This window comes from Martes martes (assembly GCF_963455335.1).
Source record: "Martes martes genome assembly, chromosome: 5".
In the NCBI taxonomy this organism is placed as follows: Eukaryota; Metazoa; Chordata; class Mammalia; order Carnivora; family Mustelidae; genus Martes; species Martes martes.
In genome coordinates this window covers 116,425,479-116,449,598 of record NC_137892.1, presented here as the reverse complement: position 1 = coordinate 116,449,598, position 24,120 = coordinate 116,425,479, and the positions used below count along the sequence as shown (strand labels likewise).

Here is a 24,120-nt window from a genome sequence, read left to right as displayed (position 1 = left end):
TCATCCGTCACAAATATATCATGGTGCTGGCATCAGAACATTGTGCTCTCACTGGTTGTCATAAAACAGAAGCACTTGTAGTCTTGCTTGAGAAGCTATCAGTATAAAATAACACATAATTTCACATTTTGCATAATAGGGCCTCTTCCTTACAGTTCAGGTCCTGAGAGTACAAAACATACAATACATCTTGGCACACAAGTGTTCAATAAAAATAATAAATTAATAAATACATAAATTACTTAAATATTTAAATAGCATTAAGGTCAGTGGCAACCTGGTCACTGGAAAACCTATAAATAAAGGAGCTGATTAATTCAGCGGCCATTTGGCATGTAAATATAAAAAATACTGCAAAGACATGATCACGATCCTTTACAAAAAAGCAAATTAGGTAGAAAATAACTTTTGGGGGCCTATCCTATTGAGTCTTTAGAAAATTTTGCATAATAACTTCCACTTTCCCTTTAAGGCTTCATCCTGGGATTGGAACCTAAAAAAGAACACCAACAGTTTCTGTGAATTAGAAATGTGGCAGCAAAGCTTTCTTATTTCACACAACACATGACTGGGGCAATTGAGTTTGGGGACTCCAAGTTGGAAGGGCCCAGCCTGTCCTTATGTGGTCTAGGATTTGGTTGCCTTTGGTGTCCCCCACCAAGGGTGCCCAGGATAAGGGTCTAACTCCTGAAGACAGCTTGCAAGCTATTCTTGCTCTGACTCTAAGCCACCTTTCCCTGCTCTCTCTCTTGTTTGCCTTCTCCAGCAAGGCAGGACCCACACCCGTTGTCTTTACTGCAGTATCTCTGTACCCAGCATAGTGCCCAGAACACTCTGGGCACCAAATAATATCTGTTTAATGAACAAGTGTATCTTTCTGACTCTGGTGACTGTGTGCCGGGCCCCCTTATCTCCCCTTTCTTCTCCCACCCCGCCCCCCCACCATTGCCCTGCACCCAGGGACACTAAATGTGCAGGTGTGGGCTGGCCTTTGTGGGGCTGCTCACCTAACTGCAGGACACAGATGCCCAGTTGCTCCAGGATGAGCTATAGTAGCGGTCTCGGGCTTGCACGCGGATCTTGGCATCCTTATGGCATGTGACCTTGGCTGAGGTCTTGTCCACGCAGAGTCTCTCTTTCTGCAAAGGAGAGAGAAGTCTTTGGCAATGCAGTCACAAGATGGGCTGGGTGTATTTCTGCAAAGCCTGATCTCTCCAAACAAGCACACCTTGGTTTTTGGGCACCGGAGGTGCAATGAACAGTGGAGTGTGTAGAACTTGCGCCACCTACCGGTAGAAGCTCTAAATACGGATGCAGCTTTTCTACTTCAGCCCAAAGGGAGAGATGGTTTGGTCCAGGTTTCATCTTTCTACAACAGCTGCCTTGCCTGAAGGCCCAGTGCACACTCACCCCTGTACTAAGCCGATGGTGGAACAGAGGCATATATGCTCTAGCTGTCCCCTGGATATTCTGAAATACTGTATCCTGATCCTTTTATCAGAAAACGTGCTGAAATCCAGGCATTGCTAACTTTTATCTGTGTGACCACAGGAAGATGATTTGGGCTCTGTGCCTCAGTTTCATCCTTCATAAAAGAGGGATAGGAATTATTCCTATCTCACAGATGTGTAAAAGTTAAAGGTAACCCTCATGTAAAACCCTCAGCGAAGTCTTTAATCAGTAGAAAGTGTTCAGTCAATATTACCTATTAATGATATAAATCTTATGTAGGGAAGATACATATCAAGATTTTAAATAATATTTAGGTAAAATCTACTCCAGAATAGCCCATCCCCATACAAAAAATAATTCTAATAATTCTCAAGTGACTAAATGACTGAATTTCTACCAAATGTGAACACTATCCTGAATAAGGCCTTTATCCAGTGGTTTCTAAAACCGGGGTCCCAGGAGGGTTGGACTTTATAAAAGTGCCTTCTGGACCTTGGGATTAGGACACCAAGGCAGGGAAGTTTGAAAGCCACTGTCTTAGCCTATGTAAGCACTAACATTCTTCTCAAAATCACTTCATGATAGGTTGGGAATTACCCATTTGGGGTGAGACATAGCATGCATGTTCTAGCATTCATTATACTCACTAAATTGAAACAATGATGATTTGAAGTTCCTGGAGCTCAGATTTCCTACATGAGGACCAAGTCTGAGCACAAGAATTAATGACCACCCATACTGGAGGAGGTAGCGTGGTTAGGTACATGGGATCTGTGCCCACCAGACTGGTTTCCTGGTTCTGACCCTTCCTAGCACGTTTAACTCTGGGCATGTCATTTAACCTGCCTGAGCTCCATTGTCTTCCCTGGTGAAGTGTTGATAATAATACTGTCTGCCTTTGTAGGGTTACATGTAGGATTAAGTGAGATATCCATGTAAAACCCTTGAAGCCGTCTCAGGCCCAGAGAAAGTGCTAAGTGGGCCTCCATAAACCTCCATAAACCTGACTATGTGGCCCTGGAGTCACAGCTTACCTTCTCCCTATTGTTCTTGCCCTGGCCCTGTACGCAGAACGTCAAGGAGAAGTAGGAATGCGGGGTGCTCCAGGTATCGGGGTAATCCCAGCTGACCTCCACGTGCCGAGAATTTTGTAAGGGCTTCAGCTGCAGGTTCATGGGCGGGTCCGGTTTGACTGTGGAAGAAGATAAAGCCACGCCCTTTATTTGCCTGAGGGGGCTTTGGTGTAAGGTAGCTCTGGCTTCTGATCCCACTTTCACCTTTGACCAGCCGTGAGTCCGTAGGACGGTTACTTAAATTCTCTGGGCACCCAGTTGGCAGACATGAGGCACCCCAGCTGCTGGTGCTCACGCTGGTATTCTCACCTGTTTTCCCCTCCTCTCTGGCTGAACCTGAGACAGGCTCAGAATCCTTCTCATCCCTGCACAAGCCAATGAGCCCCGGCAGCGGAACTATCTCCGCGTCATGCTCAGAAGAAATTTCATAGAGATAGCAAGAGTCTCACATCTGGGCCAGGTGGGGAAGGACCACCCTCCCTGCGCTCAGTACCCCTCTTGGCACCAAACTTGGACCTGAGCTGAGCCTCTCGCTAGGGATGAGATGAGGGATTTTCCATCTTGTGCTCTTTCTGTTGTCTTTTCACGACATCTGGCGCTCACTTGCCTTGCGGCAGTTAAACTCAGATTGTCTCTATGCTCATTCATTCATTCATTCATTTGTTCGTTCAGTAAATGAGGAGTGAACACCAGCTATGTGCCAGCTACTGGACTACGTGTGGAAGATACAGCAGCGAGTACTACAAAAGACTTTGTCCTCAAGTAGCATACTTTCGTCTAGATGAGGGCAGGGGAGACAGTCTATGGAATGTCCAAAGCCCAAGGGACCGTGGCTCCTAGTAGATGCTTTTCAGATACTCTTCTCTCTGTTCTTAACACAACTGACATCTTCTTTTCTTCAGAACTCAGCCAAATATCACCTCTGAGAGACCTTCCCTGGCCATCCTCTGTGAATCCAAACCTCCCCCTACCTGCCAAGAGTAATTTCTCCACAAATGCTCGAGCAAGCTCTGTGGTTCTATGAATTTTATTTCATGAGGAATGTCCAAGGGATAAATGGCAAAGGAAATGACAAATGGCAACGTCTCCATCTGCTGATTAAAAAATAGATGTCCATTTTGGAGGAGCTTATATTCCAGTAATGAAGATTTTTTTCCCCCAAATACTAGAGAAAGACTGGCTGGGAATAACTACAATTAGCAGAGAAGCCTTCATTCTGAATATAAATATTATGCTTGAGGGGGTCCTCCTGGATGCACCGTGGAAGCTGCCTGGGCAGCCGACAGAGGGCAGTCAAGAGCCTGCTCTTTCCAATGGGGCAGAGCTAGGTCTGAGTGGCTAGCTGTGAGGTCCAGGACAAATTCTTTAACCAGTCTGAGACTCAGTTTTCTCTTCCTGAAAATGCAGAGAATAGTATCCACATTGTACTCTTTTGGGGGGTACAGAGTAAAGGAGACAACGCGATGTAAACCTCTTACCCCGGTGCATGGGGCATCGGGGACATGTGACAAATGGCATTTATCCTTATGAAGCATACATAATTCAGCAAACTCACTGATGTCTCTGATGAAGAAGCTGCTGGTGTAGTTTTCATACTTGAGCTTGTGAATAGCACCCACCACGACCTCAATGGGCTGGCTCTCCTCGGCAGCAGGGCAGGCACTGCCCTCCTGACACTCCACCGTGTACTTCTTATAATCCCTGTTGTCCACTCTGACCCTCTCTGCTGAGAGTGTCACTGCTCCACACGTCACCCCTTGGGGGTCAGAGAGGCTGAAATCAAAGACAGACATTACCCCGTGTCACCCGTCTGTGGTTAGTTCCCAGCGGCTGGAGTCAGACAGCCGTTGGAGGACATGATTTCTCCAATGGGTTTGATTTCTCCTCAGGGGGTAAGAAACTGCCCTCCCCAGGAGAATAAGCTTTACCACAAGAGGCGGTACAAATATTTAGAGAGAGCTTTGCATGTCCATGCCTCTGGCCTAAATGAATCCAGAAATGTTTAGATCCAGAGCCCTTGGTCAAATTTCCTTATTACAATTTTAAATGATTTTTCCCATTGTAATGACAAAATCCATACGTGTTAATTATAAAAAAAAATAAAAAGATAAAAATGCATGTACATGAAATGCGTGTGCCTCTTAACCCTAATCTCACTCCCCAGATAGAAACACTATTCATAGCTTGTTGTATCCCTCCAGACCTTTGTCTCTGAATATTCAAAGCAATCATATATCCACATGTATATATGGATACATGTCTATTTGGTCTATTAAATAGGATCCAACTATGTATATGTGTATGTGGTTTATAACCATCTCTTCCCCTTCTGAACATACGGGGAGTGCTCCAAGGTAGACCACACAGACTGGGATATCCATTTTGATGGTGTCACATTAAACTAGAGGATAAGGGACTGCACTTTAACTTTTCCCCTGCTGATTACCAAAAACATCACAACGAGCACTGGCATCTGTGTCTCTGCGTGTTTGTATAAGCGTTCCTTTAGTAAGCATTTTCATTTTCAAGATGGAAAAGGGAGACCGTAGAGGTTAATGTGCTCAGTTAAATGGTGGTCAGATCAGGCTGATCACCTGGGGTTTGCTCTGTCACCCCGCCTTGTTCAGGAACCTAGATGGTGAGTGAGGGAAGGCACATAGACCGCTTAACATAGGTTCAGTATCCATGGAAACTGGTTTCTTAGGGGAAGTCCAAGTGCATCGGACAAAGAACTTTGGATTAATGGTGTCGGCAGAAGGAAAGGAGTTGAAATAGCTCTGGGAAAATTTCTAGAAGCCTCAGGGTTTTGGAGTTGGCTTCAGGGCTTTCAAGATCTATGCCCTGGAGCTTTGTTTCTATTTTCATCTCAAGGTGCAATTTTGGCAAGTCATTCGTGGCTTCGATGTCTCCCTTTATCCCTCCCCATGGTGCTATGAGCCTTAATGAAGCATCGCCAGGCAATCTGCATGAGTGGGTTCAAACGAGCAGAGGCTATTCTCAGGTCCCAAGAGTATCCTGTTCTAACCCACACCTTTGTTCAGGCGATTAGCTTAAATCTCCATGTTCTTTCCCCAATTTAGGCAGGAGGGGGTGTTGAAAAAATATAGGTTTGACTTTGTTTTCTCCCTTATCATTAACTGATAGCCCATGGCGGGGTCGCCCTTACTTTCTTAATGAAATAGTTCCAGCAAAATACTGAGAAATCAACGTGGTTTCACTTACCCTCTGCTGCTTTTGACGCTAAATTTCAAGTCAGTACTGATTGCTGTCAGCCACCAGCAGGTGAAACGTCCAGAATAATTCTTTGCCTCACATTTTAGAAAGATCTTATTTTTGGATTCTGGATTTGAAAAGAACAAAAAATTCAACATTTGGAGGTTTTCTTTCAGATTGATTTTAGTTGTGGTGAACCACAGGCCACCGAGGGGTTCAGGAATGAAGATCTCCCATTTATTCCCTTGGAAAATGATGCTGCTCCCTGACAGGCAGTTCAGCGAGGACGAAGAATGTCTCAATCCGTTGCTGATGCTGCAGAGTACACTATGCGCCTAATACATCAGAGGGAGGTATTCAGTTTCTCAAGGCTGCCATCCCAGGGCTGATATACACTTTGGTTAATTTCCATTAGCCATTTAAAAAGAACTTCAGGAAAACCACCCAGCTTCACCATGAAAATCTCTCAACATGAGATTGGGAGGGCTGATTACCCAAAGTGTCTAAGAAAGCAAACAATAACATAGGTGGTTTCAGTAAGGGATTTGATATTAGTTCTTTCACTATGCTAGTCACGTCTTAACCTTTTACATTTTTTGATTTATTCCTTATGGAGCACAAGAGAAAATTGACATCCTCTGAGTGAATGGAATTACCTTTCTGTTCCTTTAAGATATCAGTGGACCAAATTCCATCTTCCTTTTTGTGAATCAGCAGGAGCGAATGGCTCAGAACCTTGCCTCCTTTATGACAGGTATACCGGCCAGCATCTCCAAATTCTTTGACTTGGATGGTCAGAGTTTTACCGGAGCCTAAGACTTCACTGCTCTGGTCCGAGGTCCAGGTGATGTCATCTTCTTCAGGGGTATGGCAGGTGAGGACCACCATTTCTCCGGGGGCGTCCGGGTGCCAGTCCAACTCTACAACATAAACTGGAGAGCACAGGGAGTGGAGAACTGGACTGTACACTCCATGAGCCCCGGGAGTAGGTCTTCGGAACCCCTGTGCATTTGTATTGCAGAGCACGACCTTGCCTTGCTGAGGCAAATGCTTGCTGAGATGACTGATCTCAGGTCACTGGGCCCTACTTGGGGTTAAGGTCATGAAGAGATAAGCAAAGAGTTTTATGGAGTCATTAACTGGCAACCTGTCTTTAACAATTAACCTCTGATTCCCCGGCAAGATGGGGAAGGCCTTGATGCAGTCGAAAAATGCGAACAGCACAAAACTCTTTACCAAAGGCCTGGTGGAGAGAAGAACCTGCTAGCACAATTTCAGTTGCGTGGAGAATATGGCAGGGCACAGCCGTGTCAAGAAAACTGACCAGCACTGAGATCCTGGCCCCAGTAACTGGCTAGGGCATTTGGAACAAGGTAATAAATCACCATGAGCCTCAGTTTCCTCATCTATAAAACGACAATAATAGCACCTATGTCATAAGTTTGGCTACGAGGATTAAATTAAAAAAAAACAAACATATAAATCACTTAGGATGGTGCTTACCACTGTAAACTCAGTGTTGGTTATTGTTATTCACACAACAATGTTTGGTCAGATGATTGTACAGAGAAACGGCCTTAGAACTTTCCATGGGCATTTGAGGATTTAGTTCCTACCACATAAAACTCAGCAATGGAGATATTTGTTCTATTTTTTTAAGCAATTTTACTCTCTTATGAAGTGGTTCAGTAGATACTGGTCTTCCCATGTCATAGAGGAGCATGCCAAAACCAAGAAGCTACACAAGCTTACATCAAGTTAGAAGCACAAGAGCAAAATCTCAGGCCTTCTGCCTAGTTGGCTTGGCATTGGCTCTCTAACCTGAGTATCTAAACTGGCACTTGAGGAATGGCCCAGTAGAGTATTTCAATGAGTGCATCACATTCCGGCTTCATTCCTGTGTGCATCACTTACTAATGAACTAGAGTCATTTAATGCCGTGGTTCCCCAAGCCTGATCACTGATCAGCGGCAGCACTAGGAAACTGCAGGAAATCCAGAATCTGGGTTGTCGAATCAGGAACTTTGGGATGGGCCTAAGGGTCTGTCATTTATGCTCTCCATAAATTTTGATGCCCTCTCTCTAATTTTGATGCTCTCTCAAATTGGAGAGCCAGCCACACTGGTTAAGAGCCTGGATTTTGGAGTCACGTAGGTCTGAGTTTAGATTCAGCTCCGTATCTTATACTTGCCCATGGCCTCAGGCAAGACATTCAATTCCTCTAAGCTTTGGTGTCATCATTTTCAAAATGACCAAAATTATCAGTGCTTGCTTCAGCAAGTCGAGACATGGATGATACAACCAAATTCATACAACAGCTTAATATAGTGCCCTTAAATGCTCTATAATGGTGCATTATAAATCTTATTGTTGGAATCCAGATGTAAAGCACTATGGGGTATAAAGTTCTCACTTTACCTCAGAGGGATTTATAGCTACCGAATGGGTAACAAAGACATGAGGTAAAAAGCAAGTCTTTGGAAGTGATTAGCTTTGCTGACATAAAACCACGTGGCACCTTTGGCTTTCTCTAGTTCTACCAGTAACTGAACAGCAAGGCTATTTTCCTGTCACAACTAAGACTCAGAAGGCCTAGAAGACCCTTACCCAGGGGTAGGGGACAGCAACTGCAAGAGGGAGCCTGAGGAAGGGCTTCTAGGACCTAGTGCCTGGCCTCATCACCTTATCTCGCCTCCAAAGTCATCTGCCCTCTGTGCCTCACAATCACTTCCTGGAATTTCTGTGGTTTACCAAATTAGAAGTGACTTCGGGGTTTACTATGCAAGAGCCAAGCTTCCTGAGCTCACTAAAAATCCCAGCGTTGGAAGGGATTTGGCATAATCATCTGGCTCAGGCTTTTGCCTTTTCTCAAGGGAGGGTCTAAAACTCTCAAAGCCTCCTCAGGCAGAGGGGACATGGCTGGATTGTTGCCTTCCCAAAATGATTAAGAATGGAGGGATAGGCCACAATTTTTTTCAGGTATCCATTTTCTAGGGTGGTACTCTCCTGACTACCCACAGATTATTTCTGGTCATCAGCTGAAATGTCTTCACTCTAACTTATGCCTATTTCCTTCTGTGCTCCAAGCACGTAGGAAACATTGCTTCACGTCTCTCTTATAAAACCTTCTTCAAATACTTAAATGCACAGGCTTTGAAGTGAGACAGAATTGGGATCAAGTCCCTGTTCTATCCTTCCCAGGTCTGTTAAACTGGGGAAGTTAACTTAATCTCGGTAGCCTCTATTTATTTACAACATCGGTAAAATGGGAAATGAACAGTCCTTGTTTCACACAGTTGTGAGAATTAAATGAGATACTGTGCTCAACTAATATTAACTTTCATTACCATTATACAATTACAGACGGGAATTGCCAACATTACGTTGGCTTCCTTTAGAAACATTTGAAGATCTTTCAGGAACAGCTAACAACAATTAATACATTATTTACTGTGTGAGAGATAATAGGAGGATAGAGGAACCCCTTTTACTAATGCCTACCTATTCTATTATTCTACTAGTAATTTTTTGATCATTGGGCTTATAAACAGGTTCTCTTGAATCACCAGAGACATCATTTTAAACACCCAAAACAGTCCTGGCTAACATTACTCTCCCTTCACAGGCGTTGAGTTGTCCCTGCATTCGTTAACATTCAATCATCCATGTATTAGGTGGTCACTTTAAAATCCCTAGTTCACAGTTGGGGAAACTTAGCCTTAGAGGTGACCCAGCGCAAGGTCACCTAACTGAGAAGTGGCAGAGTCAGCCTTTGAGCCCAAGTCAATGTGACTCTAAATCCTATGCTTCCCCCAAAGTGCGTGGTCAGAGGTGAGTCTCTCCGTGCTACGGAGGGAGCGATATTGTGAGGTGGAGGGCGGATGATGGAACATAGTTCTTAATCTTCCCAAATCCTTCACTTTGGAATTTTCATTGTATGATACAGTTGGGTTTTAGTAATACTCGTGAAGTCCGTATAGCCTTTCCCAACATAGTCTATAAAAAGTTCCTATTCTGGAATCTAATATGAAAGCCAAATGACATGGATGCCCTCAAAGGTGAAGGAAGGACAGATGGCCCGTATTTTCCCAGTGATGGCACTCACTAGGAGGCCCCAAGGCCTGGTTGCCCCTTTCGGTCTGATTTCCCCCCAGGGCCTGCCTGATAAGTCCTGGCTTAGGTTTCGCGGCCACCGCCGAGAAGGAGAGCCTGGTTACCATTTTTCTCCAGTTCCCAAATGGCCATGAGGGGAGATGCCAGCAAACCCAGGGAAATCCAGGAGATGACCAGCTGCCGAGGGTGCATCTGTAGGAGGGGGAGAAACGGGAGAAGAAGGAGGGAAAGAGAAAGAAGAGGAGGGAAAATTGAAGAGATGACGTCAGTAGCTATTCAGTTGCTTTGCAAACCATATCCATTCTATGCACATTGCTTCTATTTTATTTTTTTTTTAAGATTTTATTTATTTATTTGACAGAGAGAGACACAGCGAGAGAGGGAACACAAGCAGGGGGAGTGGGAGAGGGACGAGCAGGGAGCCTGATGTGGGGCTCGATCCCAGGCCCCTGGGATCATGACCTGAGCTGAAGGCAGAGGCTTAACCCACTGAGCCCCCCAGGCGTCCCTGTACATTGTTTTTAATCTTGACTTTTTTCTTTCTTGTCTGCACTGTCAGACTGATACGACGTGAATCACAGGGGCCCTGTGCCAGTCTCTGGGTAAGGACATCTCCAAAGAGAGAACCACAGGCTGTCTGGAGCTGAGGGAGACCAGCCCTCCGATAGAGACTTCTTGTTTGGAAGCTGAGAAACCAGGGCTCAGAGAAGGAACACAACTTGTCTGGGTCAACATTCAGCTGAGATATACTTGGTACTTACCAGGTAAAATAGCCCTTTACCTAGTAAGTATGGGTAAGCAAGTAATGTTGGGATAGAGTCATTAGGAGTAAATTTTGGGGCTGGATCCCGCCTTCTAGGAGCAAACACTTTCATTCAACAAATATTTATGATCTCCAGTCAGGGAGACCAGCCAGGGGGTGAGGGGGGAGGTGGGGCCTCAGAATCTGCGTTTCTGAAGAGTTTCCAGGTGAGGCTGATGTTGCTGGCCCAAGGACCACACTTTGAGAACTCCTGGTTTCACCTGTGTTCATGGCCTGTTGCTCTGAAAATCAAGATGTTCTTTGGGAGAAGCCCATAAAATATTGATATACCCACTATGAGAAATGAAATGCATCCCTTTGTGTCCCATCAGCCACCATCTCATAGTAAAACTCAATCTAGAGCAGTATCCAGGATTGTGCCAATAATTCGAATGTGAAAATTGTGCCCTCCTTCTGAATTAGGTAGAGAGGATTATTATTTAATTTCATTCCGAAACACCTCCATCTGTCCCAGAAAGCACCAGTGTTCTCTGAGCTGGACACGTGCTCAGAGACCACTGAGTAAATCATATGAAGAATAAGACTCAAAAATTTTGGACAAATACCTTAAAAATGAGCATCCCTTGGCTGGGGTGACGGAATAATGACAAATCACGGCTTCGTTAGGACCACTGCTAACCTAGGGGAACCTTGCCATGCACTTTATTCCCTTAGATTACAAAAGCTGTGAGTGGCAGAGACGGGACTAGATCCGGCCTTCCTGTCAAGTCCACACCCTGTCCCTGCAGCTTTCACAGGCACGTCTAATAATTTAGTCCAGGTTACGACTGTGCCAACACACTGGTTGCCACAGGGCATCAGTTAGGACATTCACAGGCTTGGAGTCAAGCCGACGTGGCCTTGAATCTGGTTCCCCCTCTCGCTAGTTGTGTGATGTTGCTCAAATGATCTCGGAGCCTCAGTCTCCTCATCTATAAAATGGACATGATACCCATCTCAGAGGGTTGTTGAGACAATGCAATGAGATGACATATTGTAGAAGGTGACCTATAACATGTCAGCTTGCACCAAGGGGAAGAGACAAAGGAAATATTTGATATGTCTGTTTTGTATACAATGGTAGGGAAATGCCCTGAAGGTATTGCAATTACACAGGCTTGTAAAGCCCAGATGCCGGCACCCTGGGAAGGGAAATAAGAGATTCCTGGCATCTGCTGGTGATTCTTTTGCTCTATCTTAAGGCTGGGGTTTTCCCTTTGCCTCTGCGTCCAGCACTTCCTCCTAGGGCCTTAGATGTGTTTGAGAATTTCAGGTCAACTGCACCTCAGGGTCTAGGGAGCCCTGGTGATGACTTTAAGAAACAACCTGCGTTTTAGTATCACCCACATTTTAAGCCATGGAACCTGGGGAATCCAAAAAGGGGGCAGCAGAGTTACCCTGTCACTCTCCAGATCAGTGGATACCCGATACCGGAGAGCTATACTCCGCAGCCCACATTTCACTGGCATGCTAAATTTGAGAGTCTTGAGGATTAAATATTTTTCCACGTAATCTTGTAGGTTTTCTAAATGCTTGAAATCCTTGTATACGGAACACAGGGACCCCAGGTCCTCTGGTATGGTTACACTCCCTAATGCTGGTGCCAACATGGGCATGCCCATGACACTTGGGTGGGCATTTCTTTTCCAAGTTTTATCTCGCTTGTTACTTTTTAATTTAAAAAGAATTGTGATTTAAAAATAAAAAGACATAGTCACACCACGCATGGGTAGCACATTCAAAGGACTCCAGTTCCAGAACCAGGCAGACCTGCACTGGCAGCCCAGCTCTGCCACTGATGAGTTGTGGACTCTAGGCAAGTCTCTTGACTTCTTTAAGCCTCACACTCCACCTGTAAAGTGGGCATCCTGTTGCGGTGAGGACTTAATGAAAGAATTCAGGTAAGGTTGGGGCGCCTGGGTGGCTCAGTGAGTTAAAGCCTCTGCCTTCGGCTCAGGTCATGATCCCAGGGTCCTGGGATCGAGCCCCACATCGGGCTCTCCGTTCAGCAGGGAGCCTGCTTCCTCCTCTCTCTCTCTCTGCCTGCCTCTCTGCCTACTTGTAATCTCTATCTGTCAATACATAAATAAAAAAATCTTAAAAAAAAAAAAAAGAATTCAGGTAAGGTATCCTGCAGGGTGCCCAGAGGAAGTCAGGACTCTTGCTTGCTTGGTTATATGCTCTCCCTGAGTCCCATTCATAGCACTTACTACAACTGCAATACATACATACAAATTTAACAATGTAATATAGTTCTTTATGCTTGTCTTCCCTGCCACACTGAGCTCTCTGATGGGAGGGTTAATGTCTTTCTTATTCCATAACATACCCACCCCCAGAGTTTAGCATCAGGGATTTCATTAATTATTAGAAGAATGAATGAATGTAAAGAAACTGTAAAATCTCAGACCCCAATAAAATGAACACTAAGAGGTAGTCCAAATTCTTTCAAATATCTTGAAATTCCTTATTTGAAAAAAGTGGACCATCAGGTGGGGTTTGGTAAGCTCTTGGTTAAAATATTTTAACTTGATCATTATTTTTTTTTAAACCTGAAAATTGTTGCACACAATTTACCTGGGCGATTATAAAGCACTAATACAGTATAATCTTTTTTTCCCCCTCTCTTCACCGATTTAAAAACCCTTCAGAAAGTACTTTTAAAAAATGCAGTTGCTTTTTATTTTTAAAGTAGCACCAAAGTTAGTTAATCCAAAAAAATCTGGATAACCCAGCTGTTACTCTGGTTGACTGTCCCAACTGACTACTGAACCCAACACAAATAGGGAGCAAGGATGCTCGACACCTTCCAGTTATAAGTGTAAGTACAAATTCAATTGTTTACTGAATTCATTCTGACTTAATGAATGAACAGCTTTAAAAAAAGTTTACAGTACTAAGGAAAGCACCACTCACGTTATACAATTTAACTGATGGGCATTAATATTGAGAAACATTCTTTTATGTACATACCACTTTAAAATAAGACAAAACAAACCTTTCTATAAAATGCACATTCACAGAACTTGGTGTACAATTATTATTAGTTGACTTCTAAAATGAATACTTTCTACATCAGTCCGCAAAGTACTGACTTTGCGCTCCCCACAGGTAAGTCACCAGGACTGCCTCCAGAAATCCCCCCACTCCACAATGCCAGGCGCAGGGGGAGCACTCAGAAGGAGCACTCAGAAGGCGCTACCCCTGGCCAGCCTGAAGTCTGCGGGTCTCTGGAGGGGTGTCAGGGGCTAAGGAAATTCTTACCTTGCTTCTGGCCAGGCAGCAGGGTTCGCTGGGTCTGAAACTGTTGTTTCTTCTGCTGCTGCTGCTACTGTTACTGGAGCTTATATATCTGACTCCTACCAAGCTTTCCGATGGTAACTTAAACTAGAAACTGACTTGTTCAAGTTGCAACACTGAAAACAACTCTCAAAACCTTCTAGGGGAATTTCAAGAAGTTCCTTTTTTTTTTTCCCCATGTGTATCAATAATGCTGAGGGAACACAGGCATCAAAATCCCAGGTAATCAACTACGAGGAAATGAATTTTGGGTGGGGAAAAAGGAAGAAGATGGGATGCTTGCTTCTTTGGACTGACATCATGGTCAATATACTTAGAGCCTGAAGCAGGCAGCCACCCTGGGCTCCACAGACTGGAGAAGAAAAGCCAAGGAGAGGTCACACCGGAGGCCAGGTTCAGGTCAAGATCAAGCAATTGTCCGCCAGAGGGTCCAAAAGCAAACCTACGGTTCTCCTAAAGTCGAAGAACATGAGACGAAGGGCAAAGGATTTAGTATAGTTGACGTCCCCCTCCACTACATTATTCCTTTAACATCTGGATTTTAGAAACATACCATTATCACCTACTGTGGGTTCATGCACCACACACAGCCCTGCTCATTCATACTGGCACAGCCCTGGGAAGATGATAAAAGTGTGTGTATTACTAATAAGACACCAATATGTAGGAGTACAGCCCATGCTCATAGGTGCTTGCTCACGGACAGGTGGTGGCAGAAAGTGAAATATCCACAATCAGGCATATAGACAACGATGTCACACTCAAGGCACACCGCCTTGGGCAACTGGACTATACCCTCACACTCTTGCACACATAACTACAGCCCTAGGAGCTCTATACCAAGGCACAGAATTAGCAGAATTAGAAATTCCTAGCGGAATTTAACATTAGGAGGGGTGAGAGGTGAACACAGTGTTAGACACCCTCACGCCAACTGCGCACGAAGAGGGAATAAACACCTATACCAAGAACACCTATACCAAGAACGAGCCCACAGACGCGGGCCGTGCCCAGAGCCGCCGACAGAGGGCGCTCCTGCGAGGGGGTGCCGGACCGGCGCCTGGGACCCAGCGGTGCACTCCCGCCGCCGACATCTCCGTTACCGCTCGCGGCCCCTCGTCCCCGCGGTGTGGGAAGTTCCTGGGGTCCCGCAGAGTTTCAGGAGGGCGCAGATTCCCATGCTAACTTTCTCTGTAGTTTCTGCGGGGGGGACAACTGGAAACCCGGGCGAGAGCAGCGGAGCTTCCCAACCGCACACTTCCTCCGCTTGTCCCATCCAGAGAGGGCGGGAGCTGCTGATTTGGCAGTCCCACTGGTTATCCCACCTGGTGCTCTGGCTGGGCGGAGACGGCTGAGACAGCTCAGAGCGCCCGCTCCCATCTCCTCTGCGTGTGGGCTTCAAGTGAAACAGCGGGTCTTCTCAACTTAAGAAAGCAAGGCTTCCTGTATCCAAGACATATGTAGATAAGAACAAAGTAAGTTGCATTGTATTTTGGTTGTATGATGCCGTGCATGTGTGTGTGTGTGTGTCCGAGTGCACTTTTGCTTTTTACGATGGGCACCTCTGAGGAATATAGCTAGACGATGATGGGGAAGGGACCTTTCCACAGATTGATTTTCGTTGTTACATGATACACATATACACTCGCACATACGTAGATTAAAATATGTATCAACTTGCGAGAGTTCTTTCTTTAAAATCGTATTTATTAGCCCCAACAAATCATCAGAGATTGCTGAATGGAAAACTTCTTATAAAATTGGCCTGAGATAGTTTCAGTAATTCATTTATAGTGGCTGCATCACTGTAGGTGAGTCCTTCTGTGACCTTCCATAAGTACATACACACACATTCACACACACATATATAAATCAGACAAAGAAGACAAAAACATTTTACCAATGTGTTCATAAAATCATCTCCAAAATGTAAGAAAAAACTGGTTTGGACATAAAAATGAAAGTAAAAATAATGTGCTAGTTATGGAAAAGAAACTTCAAAGTAAGAGCCCACCTTTCCACTCAGTTTGCAGGACCTGTCCTGTGTGGAAAGTGTAGGGCCACTACGTTTCACCTACACCATGGACAAGTAGTGCCAGATGTTTAAGAGCATGGACTCTGGTGTTAGAGACCTGAATTCCAGCCCCTACTATGCACCTTCCCTCTCTAAGGCTCTGTCCCCACACCTGTAAAATGGGTTTAATCATAGTACCTGATCTTCAGTTTGTTGTGAGATTAGATGAGGTCAGATGTAATGCACTTAGCACAGCTATCCTGGCTAAGTGCTTGATAAATGGCTGCTTTATCGACCGATTCATTTATCCTGCCTGTCCCAGGAAGACTTTTTGTAGCTTGCTAGGGGACGTAGAATTTGAGTGACAGAATTAATGCAAGGAGCCAGAAATAGAGCACCTGATGGTCCTCGAGCCGGGAAACCCAGAGGCTCCAGCTGAGCCCCTCATTTGGCTCTGAGCATCCAGATAGCCAGGATGAGAAACAAGAACCCGCACTTGCCCCACAGGACCAATTTTTAAATTTAAGGTTTTATTTATTTATTTGATACAGAGAGAGAGAGCACAAGCCCTGGGAGCGGCAGGCAGAGGGAGGGGGAGAAACAGACTCCCCGCCGAGCACAGAGCCCCACATGGGGCCCCACAGGAGGATTTTGATGAGTCCAGTTTATCCATGGAGAAAGTCGTTCTTTCAGGCAATAAAGAATTCAGGTTCTCAGGCCCTAACTCAGAGATTATTAGTAGATCAGGGGTGGGGCTCAGGAACCAGCCCTTTAGCAAGCTTGCAGGTGATTCTGATGAGGGGACCGTGGCCTGCACTTTGAGACACTCTGCCCAACTCCAGACACAGTGTTGGCTGTTCTATCTCCAGATACTCCCAAGGCCCGCCAGCACCCTTGTAATGTCAGCCAGACTCGGTTTGTCCTGATTTCATAGAAGAGGTTTGTCACCTTGTCCTGCTTTACAATCCACACTCTGGCCCCAAGCAAAGGGAACCCAGAGATCACAGCTGTGATCTCCCTGTGGTTCTTCCTGTGGGAAAGCAAGGTCCACTGACTAATAGCAGGCACGCTGAGCTCTAAGATGAAGAGGATCCCCCTAGAAACCGAAAATAACTTGAAGAATTTTTTGACCACATTTTTTTTTTAAAGAAGAATGCTCTGAGCTTCTAATGCTAGTTTCAAATAAAGGGGAAGCCACATATGCTTCTTAAAATTAAAATGTTAAAAAAATTACATAAGCAAGACATATATGCGTGCTACCATAAAAACTTCAAGCAATACAAATATATATAGAATAAAACGTTGAAACCCTGGTTCACATGGCTGTCAGAGGTCACCATTGCCAATATTTTGGTGTTTATCCTTCTGGAGTCTACTCCCGACCCTTTTCTATGTATATATATATTTATCTGGCTATAGAAATGGGATCATACTATACATATTTTTCTGTAAATTGCTCTTACAACAGTGTATTTTGTGTCTCTTGGTTTCTTGTGTCTTGCTAGAGGTCTTCTGGAATATTCTGTCTGGATCAATGAAGGCGATTTGGATTTTACACTCCAGCTAGCTTCTCTCAATCTCCTAAAATAGCTTTGCAATTCCAGGCATTAATTCCACACAGAATAGCATTTAAGATGATAGAGAAGAGACCATTTTTGTCCTGTGTGTCTCTCTTAGGAGTAAAGAATTTGTCCCAGAAGACCCCATATATTCTTCTCATCTCCCTGGTCACCTATAAACTGATCATTGAGAAGGAGAGAGAAGGAGAGTGGGCTTACAATGAAAGTCAGGTTTTAGATAAGTTGGGTTTGCCCTGAGCTGTGGAGAGGATCAGTATCCCTGAGGAACGGATATTCCAACTAGGTGGGAAACAAAGACAGAAGAAAAATTACTGCGTTTTCTTACTACCTATAGCCCATTGAGAAATCCTTGAAATGGGCAGAATGACATACCTTAAGGAACTCAGCTGCCTCGATGTTAACAACTTCACTAAGGGCAAGACGCAATCTTAGCCCAACCTCCAGGATCCTGTAAGTATACTTTAATGTATGATCCTGGGGTCCTGGGATCAAGCCCTGCATTGGGTCTCCTTGTTCAGCAGGGAGTCTGCTTCTCCCTCTCCTTCTGCCTGCCACTCCCTCTGCTTGTGCTCTCTCAATCTGCTGCTCTCTCTCAAATAAATACATAAAATCTTTAAAAATGTTTAAAAAAACATATAAAAATTCCTTTGGAAACTTCTTTTATCTCTACCCTCTCCCCACCTAAGATACATGTTGGCAATCATCCCCAAGCATATGACCCAGTGATATACATCTGAAGGGTCTCATGACTAAGGCTTTATTAGACAGTAATAAATGATATTTTCCCAACAATAGCTAGCTTCCTCAAGGTCCTGGAAAACTTGCTTCCAAAATTCCTTAGAGACTTAGACTCTCCCTAACCACCCCCCCAACTTGAAAGTACATAATGAGCCACTCGAGTCATGAGCCCAGTGCAGCTCTCTCTGCCTGTGTGACTTGTCCTCGTGCTTTAATAAAACCACTTTTTTGCATCAAAGTTGTCTCAAGAATTTTCTCGGCTGTCGGCTTCAAACCCTAATGTCTTTCCTACATCAGAAACCAGATAGTCAAATATATCTATTAGGTGAGCCCAAGTGGTTAGGGCTGTCTTCAAAGTGAAGAAATACAATTATGTAGCTTTCACTCAAGTCCAAACGTTCTCCTCCCAAATGATTACTTGCTTTTGAAGGGACACTTCTAGTTCAGGGGCACGGGAAGTAGCTCCCACCTCTGTGGAAGATGTGTGCTTTTAAGAAAAAAGACTGTTAGGGGGTTTGGGGAGGGGAAGAAAGAGACAAAAAGAGAAGACTCGGGATTCTATGGTCAAAACTTTAACAGTGAGTTTACTGAGTGGCATGATTGTAGATGATTTTTATTTTCTTCCTTATGATTTCCTAAATTTTCCAAAATGCCTATCATGAACTTGGATTACTTTTCTATTCAGAAAAAAATGTCATTGAAAAAAGACACAAACGAAGCACACGAAAAAGGTAGAATATGCAGTGGTTTGGAATTTGCGTTCTAGAACCAGACAGCCCTAGATTAGCTCCTGATCCACATTTATTTCATATAATCGAAGGTGTTCCTGGGATGAAAGTTGCTGCATCACTGCCGAAGGGCTAGACTTTTCCGGCCGGTGACGGAGGGGCCTCAGTCGTGTGTGGTGTTTCCTGGAGGCAGGGGACAGCCTGAAGTAATCTCATTGAATTTCTCAAGTGTCCTTCAAATATATGTTTTTGTTTTAATGGTTTGTAAAAGCCCCTAATGTCAGCTTCTTTTTCAGAGGGGCTGAGATGTTTTCGTCAGCCTCTTCCCCTTCAACAGTGAGTCTGGTCACATTTCTAGAAAGTCATCCTTCCGTCTGGGCCTGTGCTCTGAAGGCAGTAGGTCAGATGTCATCACTGCTGAAGTTCATCACCTCCCCCCCCCCCCCCGCCCCCACCGTGGGCTTCTTTGCCTGCTAGACAGGACTGACTCCCGCCACTCCCCTTTGTCACGGGTGTTTTAATTTGCATATGCAAATCTTTTTCTCTTCCTTTTTAAGTGCAATTTTATGTTAATCCCAGTGAAAAGAATGGGTGTGCCGGCAACCAGAAGGAAGTGGGTGTGTCCTGGGCTGTAGGATTGCTGACGTGTTTAAACGCTTCTGTTAGAAAGAGGTGGGAACCGTTGGTCTGGTATTGCTGTCACCTGAGAGAAGAACAAGGCAAGAGGCAGGCTGGGTCCAAGGTGGAGAGGGCAAGCTTCTGGAGTGAAGTACTATCATCTACTGACTCATGGCCCCTTTCCACATCAACTCAAACCAAAAGATGATTATTATGTATCCCCCCCTCCCCATATGTAGGGGAAATTGTTAAATCATCATTCAGTAAAGCATGTTTCTGCTGCTGGAATTCCTTGGAGCATGGAATTCTCTAGACAGGAAGTCGATTGACCAAAAATCAGGGCCCGAGATTGCGAGCATGGTCCACTGTGACTGTTGATTTGGGACTCACATGTGAGTCTATGTTCATTCCTCCTTTCATTAGGAACTTACATTCATCTGGGCTTTTATTGTTTCTTGCTCTGGAAATCTGCCCTGGAAGGTTTTTATTGACCCTGGTCTGATGCCCTGTCATTCTCTCTCCAAGTTTTGGCTTTAAAAATCCTATCTACTTATCGATCTACCTTTATTTATTTTTGATGGTGCTTTAAAAAATAACTCATGCCCCTTGTAAAAAGAAATCAAATAGGACAAAGGTTATTGAGTGTTATTAGTCCGTCTTCTTTAGGTGCCTTCGGGACTCCCCAGTGTGAAAATTGTTTATACCACGGATCCCAGGCGGGCTGTCCAAACTTACCCATCACATTTGGTGATGATCTTTCAGTCTTTTTACCTGAATATGTAACAACCAAATAGAAACAATTTTATTTATGTTTTTGAACAGGTGAGAAATGTTCCTTTAGACCGTAGGAGACCGTGGGAGATAGAATTGTATGACTTCGGCATGGCCTCCAACAGGCTTCACTCATTTTGGGGAGAAAGGCATAAAGTTAAATAATGCCAAGGTAAAAGCGAGGCTAGGTCCTGAGTGGTTAGTCATCAAGCTGATTTATGCCTAAGGCATTGTCGTGTGTGTAGCGTAAGCATCAGTGGTGATGAAATGCCACCCTGTAGTCTCTGGGACGCCAGAGAAATTCAGCCAAAGGGAAAAGCAGCATCCTCGGTCCTGGCAAGCACGAAGCAGCATAGCAAACAGACCCAGTCGTTGACCGGTGTTGGTTTCAGTCTCCATTCTGTTCTGCCAGATGGATGATCTTAGGCAAATTCCTTCAACATTCTGAACCCCAGTATCCTCATCTGAGGAAGAGGGACCAGTGGTAGTACCCACCTCAGAGAGCAGATAGAAGGATTAAATTACGTTTTGCATAGAAGTTGGATCACTAGATGGCAACTTTTATTAAATTAGATAATATGAAAAAGGAATGTGGTTGGTGGCCAAGCGAGTTTCTGGTCTTACAATGGAGCAATTATCAGGTCACATAACAGCAAAGTTTTAATGATTTTGTTTTCATTTATTTGTCTAATTACTTTTCCTTTGACTACATGTTACGGAGCGCCCTCTGTGCCAGGTGCCATGGCGGCCTAATAGGAACACGTTCCCCTGCCTCGATGCCCTCATGTAACCTAGGGGCCCACCAAAGAGCCCAGAGGCCATGACGCTGCAGTGTGACACATCTTAAAATGATGATCATTGCAGGGTGCTTTAGAAGCATACTTGTCTTTTGGGGTGGTGGTCATGGAAGGCTTCCCAGCAGAGGTGATGTCTAAGCTGAGACCTGAAGAACAGGAGTTTGTATGAGAAATAATAAGAGCTACCAGGCTCCTGTCTGCCAGGTACCATGCTGTGTTTCACATGTGTTTTCCCATCTAGGACTCACAATGAAACTATGAGGTAGGTACTGTCCTGCCCACTTTACAGATGAGAAAACTGAGGCTCATAGTTGTGAAGTTAACTTGCCAAAAAAAAAAAAATCTAGCTAGTAAGTAGGGGAGCTGAGACTGAGACACAGCACGTGTTCGAGTCCATCTGCCATGTGAGGCCAGCCTGCGTTATGCTTATAAAGTGAGGGCAACTCAGGTTAGCAGGAAAGGCTTTTCCTATATATGGCTATATAGGAGGCCAAAGGAATAAATGGTTTTCTGATATGTGGGAAATAGGAGAGGAAGTGAAGGGTGTGATTCCAGTGGTTTTTGAAAATGATGTGTCCAGATATGAGGCTGGGTGGGGAGAGAGTGGGGGCAGAAGGCTCAGAAAGGAGAGTGCAACAGCAATCCAGTATGAATGGATGGAGATGGCACTCATGTGTCCTCCCACTGCAAAGGGCGGGTTGGGGGAAGCCACATGGCCTTCTGCTCTGTGAGTATGAACTCTCCAGGTACTACTGGACAGATATCAGGGTGCACTGTGCTTTCATGTAAGCCTGGCAGATGAAAAGTGCTGGTTAAGAGGAAGAAAGCAAAGGATTGGGAGGATCAAGCAGACACACTTGGTGTTTGGGGTCGTAGCGCAGACTATATATAGACAAATTAGCAGCCATCCAGCTAATACTCTCCATTTTTATTATCCAACTGGATAGTCCAAGTTCCATACAGATTATCTATGGTTCCAATCATGAGTTGAGCAAGGGATACTGATGGGTCTGGGACTTAATTGCCCATGTATGACTTTTTTGCAGGGATCCGTGTATTCCAAAATGAGCAAGAGTCATTTGGACCCATTGGTCCTCATAACAATCCTTTTTTAGGCAAAGACACGGGAGGTAGAGATGGACTGAGTGTCTGGGATTCATGATCTCAACTACCACCTTGGACCAGAGACCTCTGGCCAGGCCTGCCGATACAGCTGGCCCATGTTTCTGTGTGAACGGCTGTTTTCCAGAAAAGCCTTTTGAATGCTTCGGGCTCCACAGGGCCACAGTTAAAATTCTGGCATTTGTTTACCTCACAGTTATTTCTCGAATGACAGTTAGGTACGAGGCGCTGTGCTAAGTGCTGTGGACACAGCTGGGAGCAAACAGACAGACTCTGCCCCGTGGAGGTAAATATGTATGTGCAGAGGACAGAAACACTCTGAAGGAAATGAACGGTGGACAGGATGGAAGAACATGGAGGCCGTGCTGCGGTAGGTGGGGGGGAGGCCTGTCTGAGGAGATGGCATTTAGGATGGGACCTGAAAGTGAAGCAGGATAAGAGCAAGCAAGAAGTCCCCATGATGAGAGAGCGCTGGGTATGTCTGAGGGGCTAAAGCAGGCCGGTGTGGGTAGAGCAGAGGACCGTGGGAGATGCCCCGCAAGGCTCGCCAGGCCCTGGCCTGCGTGCTGCAGTTGGGATGGCCTGTGGAGTGGGCGCCTCTAGTACTGACAGGTGGAAAAGTCACTGAGCTGCAGCAGCCACAACTACCCACACCAACAGGCAGGTATGCTTTGTAGCAAGAGCAGGGCAGAGGAGGTCCCCGGCAGCCGTGGAACATCACTGACTGGACAGGAGGTTTCTGAACCTTCTCAGCTGACAGAGCCCTGAGGGCCTCAGGGATGCTTTTTCAAAGCACCCTGAGGCTGAAAGAGATAGCTAATGGTTTCATTTATGAAGTAGTTGGGTCCAGACAACTTCCTAAGTCTGTAGGTTCTGACAACTTTTTAGTAGTCGTTTGAAACAAGTGATAACACATAAATGGAAAGAAGAAAATGGTATTTCTGTTGCTTCTCAAATTACTAATGGGCTGTGGTGGGGGGGGAGCAGATTGGATGCTGGCGCCTTCATTTCCTGTTCCATACTGATTTCCTTATGCCGCTGTATGGTGATTGCGGGAGACACGGCTTGGCCAAGATAGGCTGGCATTGAAAGGAACGTGGCGAGGAGTGTCTAACATTGACACGGGGAACAGCCCTGAGTCGGACAGTGTCCGACAGGTGGTGAGCACCCTGGGTTTTCTTTGCAGAATTTCAAATATCTCACAGCACTTCTGTGAATTTACCTGGTACCCTGGGGGTGATTGGTGGACAGTGTGGGGATCGCGGAACTAGACATATTAGATTCTGATTACGGAACCGAGATCATCCTTTGGTGCTAAATCCAAAGCCATATCTGAGAACATAGTAGCATTCTGTGTGAGGATTCCAGGAAACAACGGTGCCACTCTTTCTGAAAACTATCTTGTTTGCACTTAAATCCATAGGGATGCCCCAGAGTGCTAACCCAGTCTGACTACTTTGGGTAGAGAAGAGAGGAGGGAAAGCGGGCAAGAGTGTGAAAGCGTGCGCCGTTGAATAAAGAGGACCTCGGTGTGCTATATACAATAGTGATTCGGAGCCCTTATGAAGAAATAAATGCTCAGATTCTGAAGGGTTGGTTGTCAGAACCTGCAGTTAAGCTGGCTAAAACTTGGGGCGTTGCCCTTTGTCATCAGGAACATCCTTCCAGAAGGCCACTGTAGAATATGAGGAGAAGAAATACAACACCCGGCTCCACCAGCATATTTCTTGGGTTGCTCTCATCTATTTCCTTAGCTGGATGCCATTCTTGGTGAGTGAGAGGAAGTGTGAGGGTTAGTG

General features: G+C 45.1%; 1 protein-coding gene across 1 annotated transcript; it reads right to left on the bottom strand.

The window, feature by feature from the left end:
• Positions 1–1,007: 1,007 nt before the first annotated feature.
• On the bottom strand, positions 1,008–10,043 carry IL12B (interleukin 12B; the record flags this gene model as incomplete). The annotated part of the gene is made up of 6 exons (XM_080804939.1): positions 1,008–1,139; positions 2,487–2,644; positions 4,081–4,298; positions 5,748–5,865; positions 6,395–6,670; positions 9,956–10,043. The coding sequence occupies 6 exons, from the start codon at positions 10,041–10,043 to the stop codon at positions 1,008–1,010; spliced, it is 990 nt and encodes a 329-aa protein (XP_080661065.1).
• Between the last annotated feature and the right edge of the window lie 14,077 nt (positions 10,044–24,120).